Source organism: Budorcas taxicolor, chromosome 6 (genome assembly GCF_023091745.1).
Source record: "Budorcas taxicolor isolate Tak-1 chromosome 6, Takin1.1, whole genome shotgun sequence".
NCBI lineage: Eukaryota > Metazoa > Chordata > Mammalia > Artiodactyla > Bovidae > Budorcas > Budorcas taxicolor.
The window spans coordinates 71222501-71237514 of NC_068915.1; the positions used below are offsets into that span (position 1 = coordinate 71222501).

Sequence of the window (15014 nt, forward strand, 5' to 3'; positions counted from 1 at the left end):
CAATGCATGCTTAGTTGCTCAGTCGTGTCCAACTCCGTGACCCTTTGGATTTGGACTGTTGCCCACCAGGCTCCTCTGTCCATGGGATTCTCCAGGCAAGAATACTGGAGTGGGTTGCCATTTCGGTTCTCCAGGGGATCCTCTCCAGCCAGGGTTCAGACCCAAGTCTCCTGTATCTCCTGCATTGGAGGCCGATTCTTTACCCGCTGAGCCATTCAGGGAAGCCCTTAATTACAATTAATTCAATAGATACTTGTTTAGAACCAACTGCTTGCCTAGAAATGTGTTGGGTCTGTGACCAGGGATGCCTGGTGGAAGTGGGATGGGCTGCTGGGTAACACAGCGGTTCTGAGAGTGTCTCCTCCTACATCCCACCATGAAGAGAGCTTGATGTCTGAACAGCCTCCATCTGGCATTCCTGTCTTTAGCTTTTTTCAAAATTTCTCACTAAAATTCAGACCCATCAAGAAAGGCAGTTTCTCAGTTTTTGTGAGTTTGTTCCTTGGGAGGAGCGACCATAGAAAACTCAAGGCAGATCTGGATGAGGGCCTCAAAGGGATGAGCTGGGAGATAGAGCAGCTGTGGGCTTGCTAGGTGGCACTAGTGGTAAAGAACCCGCCTGCCAATGCGGGAGACCTGGGTTTGATCCCTGGGTCAGGAAGATCCTCTGGAGAAGGAGATGGCAGCCCATGGACAGTGGAGCCTGGCAGGCTACAGTCCATGGGGTCGCAAAGAGTCGGGCACAACTGAGCAACTAAACGAGGCAGCTGTAAGGTTTCCATTGATCTTCTTCCTGATTTGGCCAGAGTGGGCCTGTGCCAGTTGTCCCAGGTCTTGGGTCTACTTGCCCTTTTCTTTTAAAATACACCCAGTGGTGGACTCCGCTGGTGATTCAGTGGTAAAGACTCTGTGCTGCCATTGCAGGGAATGTGGGTTCGATCCCTGGTGAGTGAAGTTCCATATGCTGAGATGTGGCCAAAAATAAGATACACCCAGTGGAATCTAAATACCACTGGGAGTTTGATCCTTAGCTTTACCAACACCATCATTCCTTTAATATTAAATAAACATTTGGAAATTTACATTGTTCTTTTCTCTCCTTTAATTCTTATTTTCATTTACTTTCCTCACAGAATTTTATCCCTATGATAAATTTTTTGCTTGAAAGTCTTCTGTGGATTGTCATATTTATCTGTAGCAAAAACACCTTTAAATCGAATTGTAGAACATAGTGAAAATTTCCTTTATTAAGTCTATAAATGTTAAAATTTTTTTATCAGTTGAATTATAGTTACTAGGACAGAGTTGATCATAATAAAATATATCACAAATTTAAGTAAACATTTTTTAAAAGTTGGAAATGCATCTCGTAATGAGATGATAGAACTGTACTTTTAAAATTGTCCATTTTTTATACTTATTGCTAGAATGAAGCTAGGTTTAAAGTCAATTCTGATCTTTAAAAAAAAACATAGATATAAGGGCTGAGATATTTTATTCACAAAAGCAGACAGGAAGGAATTTTGTTATAGCCTTGTCACTCAGTTCATTGAACTCCTGGGTTATATGCTAAAAATCACATATTAGTCTATCACCAAGTGATTTCAAGTGATTTACCAACTGACATCTTAATAAGGCCTTCTGTCAATTTTGTTAAAAGCAGTTGGATAACATCAAGTATAGCAAAAAAATTTTTCTAAAATTAATCAAATGACTGTACTTATACATATTAGTCTTTTATTTAGAGGTCCTTTGTTTAACTGGATATATTTAGAAGGAAGTAATTGAGAAAATTGAAATATTTTTAATTTCAGTGTACTTTTATCAATAAGGGATTTTAAAGTTGTGTCATATTACATGTTTAATGGGGCCTTGGAGCTACAGATTTAGCTCATTCAATTTATGAAAAATGTCTGTCACACTGCTATGACAATTGGTCCATTGTAAACCATCTAAGTCAGGTTTATTTTGTATCAGAAAACATTTACTTGGTTTTTTAACTTAATAAACATGATATATGTCCATGGCAATTGTCTGTTTAGAATTCTGATTCTAAAATGGCTGGCTGGCGAGACTGGGCCTGGAAGCCCAGCAAGGCTTGAGCTGCATGGGAAAGTAAGCCACTGAGATTTAGTATCTTTGTGATGCTCTCTTTGTTATAGCAAGACTCTGCCTTAGGGAGGAGCATGTCCCTGGTTTGGGGATGAAAGAAGCACAATTTCAAAGTAAAACTTATTGAAGCCAAAAGACTCTCTTTCTCATCCACGGCCATTGTTTCCAGTGCCTGTCACGCTCTTATTTCAATGCCACGGCATCAGAAACTTGTGTAAGACAGGGAGGACCGAAGCCCCATCTCTGGTTTATGATGCCTTGACTAGGTGTATCAGTATTTCAGACCCTCTCTTTGGTGCCCTAGGATACCTTTTTATGCTGTGAGAAAGGCACTGTAGAAAGCTGCGTGAAAGGCATCTTGGTAGAGGGGCAGAGGGCAGCTGTGAAGGGATGTGGGCATGGAGGACCCGCATGTACGAATGTGCCTGTGGAAGTTGAACTTAGGGAAATAGATCTCATAAACTTCATCTTCCACAAACTGGAAACTCTTTGTGTTTCAAAGCCTTCAGTAATCAGCTTTCCTAATTAAAGAGTTCAGTTTTCATTTTAATGAGCCCCTCTTACCACATTCATGGGCATTCTCATCTTTTTATTCTCTTGGTTTCTAAGACATCCCCTGCTTCTCGTTACATTCTTATCTCTGAAAAAGAAGGTACCGTAAATATTGACATTCCGCCTAGTTTTTAACCCTTGGCCCGTTTATTCCCCCGCAACTAATATTCTTGTGCCACATGTTTTCAGTTTAATTACTTGTAAGTCAGTGATTTTTGACTTGATGCAAATCACTTGCTTAAAGAGAAATAACCTCTCATTGTTCACAGAACCAAAGTACTCAAGTGTCTGAGGAAAGGCTTCCAAAGAAAGAGGAAATAGAGGGACAGTAACCAGGGGAAGAAGAACAGTGTTAGAGTGCCAGATAGTTTTTTGCTCTCTATGGAGATGTCAAGGCAGAAATCATGGGACTGTGTCAGTAAGTAGTTCTTTTAGATTATCTGAAGATAAAAGGAAAACTAAATTGCGGAGATTTAAAAGATCTGCTGCATTTCTTTCTAAAATTTTAAAAACCATTTATGGAAAATATTTTAAATTTACAAAGTTGCAAAAATAAGATCGTCGGATACCTGCATACCTTTTATCCAGATTCACCTGTTAACATTTTTACCACATTTTCTTTAGCATTTGTGACCTCTCTCTTTATATCTCTATGTATCTCTAGGTGTACAATATGCACATTTTATATATCTGTAGAGAAAGTATATATGCACAGTATACATCTTTATAGACATAGGTTGATAGGTTAATCTTATCATCCATATTTTAATTTTGTCAGTTGATCTGATAATAGTCTCTGTCCTCCTGTAGAGGATCTAGTCTAGGTCAGATAATGCATTTAGTTCTCTTTAGTTTTTAATCTGAAATGTTTCTATAGGCCTTTCTTATGTATAATACTTTTTCGAAGCTACATCCCCCTCCCCCTTTAATGGGCAGCTCCTCATTTTGTGTTTGTGTGGTTTTTGCCTCGTGACTGGGCTGGGGTTATGCATTCTTGACTAGAACCCCGCAGAGCTGACGGGTGCCCCTCTGAAGAGAGTCACACCTGGAAGCACGAGGCGCCCACTTGTCCCTCACCGATGGTCTCCCAGTAAAGGCTACACTGTCTTTATCCTCCCTCACAGTTAATTTGTAATCTTTTGGGAGACATTTTAAGACAGTACAGATAACCCTACTCCCCATTGTTTAGCATCAATTGATGGCTCTTACATGATCTGAACTCTGCCTCGATGCTTGCAAAATAATGGCTAATTCCAAAACCCCATCCACATTTACCAGTGAGCCCTGATATGCTATTCCAAGAAAGAACTCTCCCCACCCACACTGGTTTGTCTGCTTATTATTAATGTAAACTGATGAACTCCTTTTTTTCAGTGGTTTATAATTAATTACTTAACTATATTGTTCCTTAAATTACCCAAGATAGGGCAGCTGGGAACCCCTCCAGGCCGATGACTCCTGTGTCCTTGTGACATGCTATTTTTTGTTTTTGTTCTTCCTTTTTTTCTAATATAACAAGATAGTGCAGGTTCATCTTATACCTGCTTTGCCCGGTCCTGGAATTAGCGATTTCTCTGAAGAGCCTTTTAGTGGGAAACACATTAGAAACCAAGAGCTGAGTGCAAAGTTCGAACGTTCATTGTTACTGAGACATTTGGGCCTTCTCAGTGGACAGAACTAGAAAATATGTCTGTATTGTGTGTGTGTGGGGGGGCACATATATACACATATGTGTATAACTTATATATTGATATGCACAGAAGCATAGACTTACATTTCTAAACATGATTTTAAAGTCTTTTTCATTTTGTAATATAATGAATCAGGGAATGGTTCATGTATGCAGTTATATATCCGATTAGGCGGTTTTATAAGTGTTGTGCTCATTTTAGAAAAAGAGCTGGTAAAGTGAAGAGTAATTGTATTTATTATATATATGGAAATGCCCTCTGGCCCTGCCATAGTTTTTAATTACTAACTTTATATTATCAATGTGAATGTGTTTCACAGTTAGGATTTGGATTCTTGATATAATTCCAGGTGTAGTTTTTTGTGTAACTTATACAGTTATCCCTCTATACTTTAATGAGAGGAAAGAATAATACTGAGTAAGTTTGAGTCTGTTATGTATATATGTGTGTGTATATATATATGTATGGAATTATTTTCCTTCATAAAGTATTTTTATTTTAAGTAGTTGCAAAGAAGCATAGTTTGAATCATGCCACATAAGAATCTTGTCATGATTCTTCACGATAGAGGTTTGTAACTTAGATCTGTGATGAAGAAATATCATGTAGGACAGTTGTATATAGCTTCCAGGTTATAAGATCATGAGATGTGTAGAGTACATCAAAATTACTCTCCTAAACTAAAGAACTGTGCCCTGCATGACCTGTGGCAAGCCAGCCTCTGGCGGAAGGTGTCTGAAGAGATGATTATCTTTAGATCTCCCAAGAGTCTGTGTGGAACCTCTGCCACCTTCAGCTGCACCACTGATTTCTTGCTAAACTGTGATAGACAGGTCATTGGTTAGACGTAAGGGCTCAATATTAGTGGAGAGAAAGAAGTAGAATTTAAGGTTCTTACCTGTTAGCTTCTAATGTGGACCATTTTCCCTTTAAAACAGGGGTAAATGATGACTTCTGAAGTTAGCTGTTTCTTTGGTTGGTGTATAATCTGCTAATTAATCAGACACATCATTGCATTTTCTTGCAGTTTTGTTTGGTTATGCCACCACTGTCATCCCCAGGGTGTATACATACTATGTTTCAACTGCATTATTTGCCATTTTTGGCATTAGAATGCTTCGGGAAGGCTTAAAGATGAGTCCAGATGAAGGTCAAGAGGAACTAGAAGAAGTTCAAGCAGAATTAAAGAAAAAAGATGAAGAAGTAAGTCAGAGTGCGGTTTAAAAGGCACTCAACTATTAAGAGTAAACACGATATAGAAGTTTTCCAGTGGTCATCCATATCTGTGAGATGTGTGGGCTACACAGAAATAGCTTATTTTGTTTGGTTTCCATTCTTACATCTGGCTGTGATAGGACTGGGTTAGTGGAAATCTGGTAGAGAAGGGCCTCAGGGATAAATATTGAACACCTGTAATCAGGTTTCTTAATTAGATTGATTATAAGCTCCTGAAAAACAGGAACTTGTTTATAATTTTCCCTGTTTCTTTCCACAGCATCTAGGGTAACAAGTGATCAATAAATGTTTTATTTATTTTGTTGGGAAGAATTGGAAAAATTGAGAATATTGCATTTGTTGCCATATGAGACCAGTGGTTCAAAAAATAAGTTGGGATCAACATAACTTTAGCTCCTGAGAGCATATTCCCATAGACTTTAAACACTCTTTAAAAGAAAGATTAAGCATTTTGGGCCATACTGGCTTGGTTTCTGGGGTTACTGTCTTTTTTTTTTTTTTTTTTTTAAATTTAGTTTCAACGAACCAAACTCTTAAATGGACCAGGAGATGTTGAAACTGGTACAAGCACAACAATACCTCAGAAAAAGTGGCTGCATTTTATTTCACCCATCTTTGTTCAGGCTCTTACATTAACATTCTTAGCAGAATGGGGTGATCGCTCTCAACTGACTACAATTGTTTTGGCAGCTAGAGAGGTAAGTGGTACTTGGAGACAACTGCTTCTGTATTAAAACTATCATTACTTTGCTCCAGAGGTCACTGGACCAGAGTCAAGGTGGGTCAAGGGATGACTTCATATGCTTGACAATATGTTTTAGGTCTAATAACAATGCTAACCTTTAAAACTGACCTTTCCCCAGTTTCTACAATCAGTCAGATTACTCTCTTTTGACTCCTCTTTGAGTTTTGCCAAAATGACAGTGTGGCTGTTGTTTTGGCTTAGTTTTTTTTTTTTTCTTTTTCTTTTTCTTTTCTCAGAACCTTCCTTTATATATTTGTTGAAAACATGAACTGGTATATAATTATTAAAGGCCAGTTTGGCAAATACCTAAAGCATTAAAAGTAGGTATCTCTGGTTTCTTCCATTCCTTGTGCTAAAAAAATTATTTGAGTGTTGCAAAGGTTACTTAGAAAATTTAAGTCTTAGCCCTAGGCTACTCAGTCCTAAGATATTAAGGCAGAGGAGATCTCAGATCATCTTGTCCTAGCCTTTTCTTTATAGATCAATTCCTGAGGTCCAGAGAGACTGGGTGGCTTGTCACTAGGACAGAAGCTAGTTGTTGGTAGCAAGGGCAAGGACTAGAGCCAAGACTGTCTGCCTTCTAGGCGTTTCTCCTGTATCTTGTTCAGAGTTGTCAGGTGCCACTCTGTAAAAGATAACTTTTTAAAGAAAATGTTAAATCCTTATTTATTTTGAAGGGAATAGTAAAGTTTACATGAGGGTCTGTTGTTCACACGGATTAAGATCTGCTGAGGAAACAGTTGTGGGACAGAAATGCTGCTACTTTTCAGCTCTTGTTGATCTTAACTGATGCTATTTCTTATTTTATATCTATTAAATCACATTGTTTTTAGTCAGATGATAAGATTTTAGATAGCAAGCTTGATTTGAATTTGTTTTTAACTCCTAGGAGGTATCTACCATAAAAGAATGAGTTGCTCAGCATAGGCTGCAGTTCAGAATATAAAACAAGAATTGAAGGCCAGGGCTAAAATAGTTAAAGCTGGACAGTTTTGTCAAAGAAGCCTCAAAAATGTTGTCTTTTTTGGGGAAAAAAGGGAACTCAATTTTTTGAGTCCTATGTTTAAAAATAAACTTCCTTTTTAAAAGTCATTTTAATGGCTTTGCCCTATGTTTGTCTTGATTTATAGCCTTTTTTTTACTGGCATTCAGATTGCCAGAACTGGGACTTGAAAGTAAGTGATCATTTCATGGTGGTGGTGGTGGTTCTGCCATGTGAGATGTCATGATGGCGGAATCGTTGCTTTTTTCCTAATACTGTCACCTAAATGGCCCAGAGTAACTTGGGACAGGCTCAACATTCCCTGGGTTCCTGTGGCCCACTGCTTGCCTGCCAGCAGTGCAGTGAATGCCTCCTGGGGTCGAGTCTCTTGCCACGTGAGCACATGACTGCAGCATCTGCTTCCTGGGTGGTTTGGGGCTGAAACTAGACGATGCATGTGGGGTCCCCGACACAGGGGGCACTGGGTGTTAGCCGCCTTCTGCACTCGGCACCACGGGGACAGCTAATGAGCTCTTCAGGGGCACAGATGTACTGGTCTGTTTCTGTTACTTTAATGTTCCTAATTTGGGGGGGCAACTTTTTTGTATAATCCATGCTGTAGTCTGACTCACTCCATTTTAGTCTAAACTTCATTTCTGTTTCCAGTAGAATTCAGCATTCCCACTTTGAATTTCACAGAATCCTCTAGTGCCCTTTGAGATGTTGATAGGTACTAAACAACAACAAAGAAAAAGGTTGAGGAGAAAGGTTCCAAGGTCCGGTCAATTTGGCAAATACTATAACGAGGTTTTTCATTTTGAAGATGGAATATACAAAATAACAAAGACTGAAAAATCCTGTATTAAAGGAACCATTTAATTTTATTTAATCCAGTGATTTTTCAGGTGTCATTTTTAAATAGAATGAAACCATCTTCTGTTAGTTTTACAGGGTGTGATGCACAGAATTTGTGGAATGCGGTCCCACTTTGCCGTTCCGCATGAACACATTTCCAGTTGTCTCCATTTCCCCAGTTGGCACACACACTGCCCACCCCAGCAAATGGGCCTGCTTCCTACTTCACAGAGGAAAGCAGAAGTCGTTTCTTCATTGCCACCCGTCACAGTGGTAGTCCTCTCGCGCCTGTTCGGGTCTCAGCCCTCTATGCTCCACTTACAGCTTAGAATCTCTGCCTTCCTTCCAGCCCAGTCTTGTTAGCATTTTAGCATGCACGAGTGTTTCTCATCTAAAAAAGTTCTACCCCTTCCTTAATTCTGCTTCTCTTCCAAATATAAAGCTTCTTCGTGCCCTACTTCCCTCAGCCTCGGAGAGCTTGGCTGTGATGGGAACAGGAGTTGGCTCTGCTTCCTTGCTTGCTAAACACACTGGACTCAGTTTCTGACTCAGCGGTGCTTTAAGCTCACTGCGGCCACGGATGGGTCCTGCTGTGGTCTTCTTGGGAGGCTACTTGCTTGGTCACCTGCTCAGTCTCCCTTGGGCCCCTCTCTGCTGTCATCCTTCAGTGTTGCCTTCCTCATGACCGTACCGTCAACACCTTCCGCCCTGCTCTCCTGGGATCATTACTTTCAGTCCCATCGCTGCTTCTCCAGCGACCCCAGCTGACTCCTGAATTTCTCTATGTTTAACTTCTGTTGGCATCCACGCCCCCTTCTGCATTTTCCTTTATCCCTCTACCTGTTTTACTCACCTTGGTATCACTACAGTTCATCTAGAGAATTATGGGTGAGGAGCTTGAGTGTCAAGTCTGATTTTTTTCATACCTGTCACTTGTTGTTAAGATGTATCAGTCATGTTTCAGTTTCTCTCAGAATCTATCTGCTTTTTTCTGCCTGGGCTCCATGCCAGTCCAGGCCAGCATTCTCTTCCCAGGGCTACTGGAGGAATTTCTCAGTTGATCACTTGGTTTTGTCTTCTTTCCCTCCAGTTCACTGTAGACTTAACTTTTAAAGCACAACCTGTCATGTCACTCCCCAGTCAGAAACCAGTCAGTGTCTTAAAAAGTCTAAACTCGAGGCTTCATGACACACCCCCTCCTACCATGATGGACTCCTTGCTTGTGACTCACTGGTTCTCTCTAGAAACACACAGGTGTTTCACGGCTGTCTCCTGCTGCTGGCCTGCTGCCAAGTCAGGTGATCCAGCTTGTCTTTCAGTGCCATCTTTTCTGGAAAACTTTGACTGGTCTCCCAGTCTGAGTGCCTCCAGTCTGCCTTGGTGGCAGTTGTCTACTGAATGATGCTGTGTCCTGGTGCTTTAGCTCAGCAGAGGCTGAGAGGCACGCTCTCTTCTTGGGAAGCATCATCAGACAACACTGTAAAGGCTGGCATAGTTTCCTAGAGAGTATCAAATACTGCCTGAGGGAAGAGGTGTCCAGGCTGTCTCCTTAGCACTCACTTGAGTGAAATATTGCCTGTGAGATAGGGTTAGCAACTGCTGAAAGACTGGATTAGGTTTTTTTGATCTTGCACATTGAGTTTATTTTCCTTTTATCTCTAGTCCTAGGTATAATTGGAACATATTCCTTCAAGCAGCCATTACCCATTTTATAAATTACACACCTGAATTGGTAGAACTTTTTCCTGCTTTGGTGTTGTTGCTGACCTCTTTTCATGGCTGGAAAGTAGTCATCTTTCTCAGGTGGCAGTTTCCACCTTGGTTTTAGATTAACGGTGCCCTTGTTTCCAGGATCCCTGTGGTGTAGCAGTGGGGGGAACAGTGGGACACTGCCTCTGCACTGGACTGGCCGTCATTGGAGGAAGAATGATAGCACAGAAAATCTCCGTCAGAACTGGTAAGTCTTTTATTTTTATTTTAATTAGAAAATACCATTTAACTTTTAGCATCACTGAGGTTAGAAAAAGAATGTGTGTCTTCAAAAGTAAACTATGTCTTTGTTACGATAATCAGAAGTCCAGCGTATTGGTTCTGCTATTGCAAACATGGGCTGTTTTTCACATGTGTAGATGTTAGTAAAATATAAAGTCACGTCAAAGCATTACTGGATTCATAGTAGGTTTTTGTCAAGTTATGTGGACACTTGAGACATTTTAAGCTTTGAAACATATACGGAATTGGAAATCATAGGTGGAGATTATATTTACTGATTCAGCTGAAAATTTCCTATGTACCTGATCTTAAAAATGAAATAGAAATAGTCTCTTTGCTTGTTCAGAAGTTGTTGAAAATTTTTTTAATTTTTTTTTAGTTGGAGTAAAATTGCTTTGCAATATTGTTTCTGCTGTACAAAAGTGAATCAGCTATATGTATATATATCCCCTCCCTTTTGAGCCTTTCTACTCCTTCAACCCCCATAACTGGCTTTTAAGATGAGTTATAGTTCTATTGTTGCCTATCAGCATTGTCTGAATTTAATATAATTGTTTTTGAAACAGTGCTGGAAAATAAATTGATTCTTACCTGTTTAGAGTTGGGCACGTTAAGTATTTTACTGTGGAAATGAGGTTGAAGTGTTTCTAATTTTTTTTTAATGTGAGTTTATTAGAAGAATAGGCAACATCGTGACTTAGAGGAATTTGCCTTTAACTTTTTTCTGTTCTCTTACAGTGACAATCATAGGAGGCATTGTATTTTTGGCGTTTGCATTTTCTGCACTATTTATAAGTCCCGATTCTGGTTTTTAATGTGCTGTTGTTCATTTGTATTTAGTTTAAGATAGGTAACTTTATGTACATAGTGTATATTATAACTAAAAGTGATGGAAAATACTGTATTTTGTAGCATTGATTTGTGAGTTTGACCCACTTAATGGAAGTATTATGTCCAAAAGAAATAATCACTGATTCTATTTGCAAAATGGAGTTTTAAAAGAAACCTGATACTGTGTGAGTTTTTCCTTTTCTCCAGCATAATTATGTTACTATAAAGTCCATTTTTATTTTATTGGCTTTTCCTTTTTGGCTGGGGGTGAGGTGGGCGTAGTATTATATAGAGAACCGTTGTTCAGGGGGGTCTGCCACTTGATTTTTTTTCAGCACTGACTGATCCCTTTGTAAAGAATATAAATTTTCTCCTGGATAACCGGGTGTTTTAAGATGTTTACCTTAAAATTCTTCCTGGGGGAAAGAATGAATTAATTTCTGTCTTTTAAAACATTTTCCTGAGCCAGTAAGCAGTAGTTTAATCAGAAGTCTTTTCAAAATTTGTCTTTTAAGAGCAAGAAAAAGGTATTGCTGTTATTAACATGACAACTGTTTGCCAGGTCCTTTCTTCCTCTTTTTTAATTGGGTAGAAGACCCAATACAGTAACAGTCAATATTTGACCATGTGGAATTACCAAATTAAGAGAATACTGTGAGTGTATTCATATTTTTTCTATATTGAATAAACAATGTAACATACAACATAAATAAAAGTGGTATGACCAGTGCTTGTTTTTCCTTGTGTGTTACGCTAGCTCCTAATTTCCTAATTTATCAAAGTCATATTGGTATTTATAGACCAGTTTCTGAAGTTGACTGTTTTAAACCACTATCTTAGCCTTCACAATCCTAAAGGAAATCAACCCTGAATAGTCACTGGAAGGACTGATGCTGAAGCTCCAATAGTTTGGCCACCTGATACAAAGAGCCGACTCATTGGAAAAGACCCTGATGCAAAGATTGCGGGCAGAGGAGAAGGGGGCATCAGGATGAGATGGTTGGATAGCATCACCAACCCAATGGATACGAGTTTGAACAAACTCCGGGAGATAATGAAGGAAGGACAGGGAAGCCTGGCGTCGCCAAGAGTCAGACATGACTTAGCGACTGAATAAGCCTTCACAAAGTTCTGTGAGGTAGTAGGTACTAAATGTAAAGTTTTTTTAAAAGGTTAACTCTTGGTACAGCAGGGGGTCAAACTGGACAGTTTAGTTCTAGAGACCACAATCACTGATTATGGTGAAGGCTGCCTCATCACAGCAATTTCAGTAATCACTGTCATTTAAGTTGTAACTTGCGTACCAAATGTTCCATCCAAGCAGCATACCTGCCTTCTCCCAGCCTGATGTGCTCTATTACCACGTGCAGTAACACTGCTACCAGCAGCTGCTACAGACCCGAAGAACAGTTCTATAGAAACCTCCACGTGTTCCTTGTGTGAAGTATATATAATAGGAGACCCAGAGCAAGTCAGGTTTACTGAGCTACTTACAAAGTGCACAGTGTATGGTCATTGGTAACTTGAAGAGACTGTGAAATAACCCAGTTAATCACCCAGCATTCTCAACACAGCAATCATTCTGCAGTAGTAACTTTGTGGGAGACAGCTGACCACTATTGTGAGGAGATCTAAACATGATTGTCAGTTAAAAAGCAGCAGTTCACGTATTTCTGAAAAAGTCATTTTTAGAAACTTTTCTACCATGAAGAGTGTGTATTACAGGGTAGAAAAACACAATGTCCATAGAACACTGCAACGAAATCTCAGGTTAAGTCCCCAGACTATACCAGAAATCTCTGCAGTTAAAATATCCCTAATACTGCCTTAAATTGTTACAAACAGAATTAAGTGAGGAACTGTATTACCTCCTTGTTAGAAAGTAGCTGGTACACCTGGCAGTGAAGGCAGCCTGGTCCCAGCACCAGCCTAGTGAGTAATGATGAGGCTTTCTGAGGCCCCACACGCTCGTAACAGGACACAACTACTCAAGAGAATTCGGCAGATCAGAGCTTGCTTAGCTACCAGGCAAAAATTGCTAAATGCTGCTAACTCCATGGCTGAATAAAAGAGAAAAATGTCATTAGTAGTGATTTTAAAATATTTAATATTCTTTAAAATCCAAAATAATGTGATTCTTACAAGTTATGTGCCACATAAAGCAGGTGTTAAATTGAGAAATGTAGGTGATACTGGGAAACACAGCACTGAGGTATTTTTATTTTTAAAACTGAATAGGAAACAAAGTGAATCTAATTTTTACATTTATAAAAAAACAAAATGCTACTGCTTGGCTCTTTTCATTGTCAATTTAGGTTCTGAATACATTACAGGAGTCTGTGGGAAAAAGCATTATAATAGAGAACATATAGTTTTTAAAAACTGCACATCATAACCTGAAAAAATGACCATACAGCAAGAGGCCTGAGTGGAGGTAGGCTAATAACACACTTTACACTCTTCTCAAAGGATAACTCTGAGAAACAAGTGTAACCAATTTAAACACCAAATCAGAATGGCAATATTAAATTGGTAACAAAATGATCCACATTTTATACAATACTGTATTTCCAAACAGGTCGTGAAGATTAGCAGAGAACCTATTATAGCACCGTTGAAACCATTATTACCCATCATGCTGCTGTGTATTTTAGGATTTGGGCTGAAGACATTACTTGGAAAATGTCAGCCTTGTTTTTTTGTATATCAATCTGGATTTTAATGAAATGTTTGCTTTAGGAAAAATAGGTATTCTTAGCCATTTACAGCTCCACCCTTTCAGAAGGAAGAATGACAGGCTATATCTAATTTTAATTTTAAACCAAGAACCAAGCAGTAAGGACATATCAATGTCAAGAGTAGCACACTAAGAACCACACAGAACGTAATAGAAATAATTTGGTGTGTGTTTTTACAACTACCAACTGATGTTAACAATTAAAAATTTACAGAGATAAAATTTTTTTTTTTTTTTTGCACTAACTGGTTTCAATACAGCACTGAATTTAACTCGTCTTTGGGCTTCAGTCTTTACATAGAATGAATGTGCAAGTGCCATACTGAGGACCTTCCCCAACTTACTTACACCATGATAAAACATCTCAAAGTGACTCCAGGATGATCTAAATGACAGCTGTTCTGGCTGGCTGAAATCTATAAAGGAAAATGACACTTCCTGGCCAGTTGTTTTTTTTTCTTTTTGCATGATTGTCTGGTTACATAATACATCCACCTGAACACAATATAGCTTCTCCTACATTTTAACTCTAGTATTGGCACAACCATTGCCAGTGGTGAATCTGCACCAGTACAGGCCAACTCAAAACACACATCATAAAACATCTGAATGTCACTTTCAAAGCGATGTCACAGTTTGTTTCCTCAGAAACCTAAAAGCATACATTTAAGAACAGGAGCTCTCCAATTTACCCTTAAAGAGTCAAGAAACACTTTTTACATCATTAAATCCAACGTGTGGTTGACTTGTTTTAATTACCGTTCTCTAAGGGTTCCCAAAGCTGGAGTGCACTCTGGATGTGGCCTGTGGGACTCAAAAGCCCTAAGGTGGACAATTCTGTTCCAATGCAGACCAGCAATAAGTATCCTCAAATTTCTAGGCTTTAGATGTTCACACACTGCTTTTATTGGACGGTGCTGTGTAGGAAGGTTTGGTTTGGCTTTGGTTTTAAAGGACCACGCAACATTACACTATATATAAAAGACAGCACACGTTATTTTTCTTTGCAGAAGAGTTTGCAGTATTTATACATTGTTCCGCTATATTTAAGGACTTTAGATGGATTTTAATATGGATATGAGTGATGGCCATCAGAAGATGCTGATTGTTTTAGTAACATTTTCTAAATGGGCAAAACGGGCAACGTTGTGCCATGGGTTCTGTCAGACTGGCCTTGGGCTGTGTTGGGGAAGTTATATAAAAAGTGCCCATAAAATAGAAAAGGCAGCAAGTGAAACTAGAAAAAAGTTGGCGTTACTTTTACTTTTTCTTAACTAAGTT

General features: G+C 39.1%; 1 protein-coding gene across 1 annotated transcript in view; it reads left to right on the forward strand.

The window, feature by feature from the left end:
• Positions 1 to 11726, forward strand: part of TMEM165 (transmembrane protein 165) — a 26944-nt gene extending 15218 nt beyond the window's left edge. The window contains exons 3-6 of the mRNA XM_052642095.1: positions 5383 to 5558; positions 6107 to 6289; positions 10025 to 10130; positions 10904 to 11726. Coding sequence (XP_052498055.1) covers positions 5383 to 5558; positions 6107 to 6289; positions 10025 to 10130; positions 10904 to 10980 — 542 coding nt within the window. The 3' untranslated portion in view covers positions 10981 to 11726. The remainder of the gene's footprint in view (positions 1 to 5382; positions 5559 to 6106; positions 6290 to 10024; positions 10131 to 10903) is intronic.
• The last annotated feature ends 3288 nt before the right edge of the window (positions 11727 to 15014 follow it).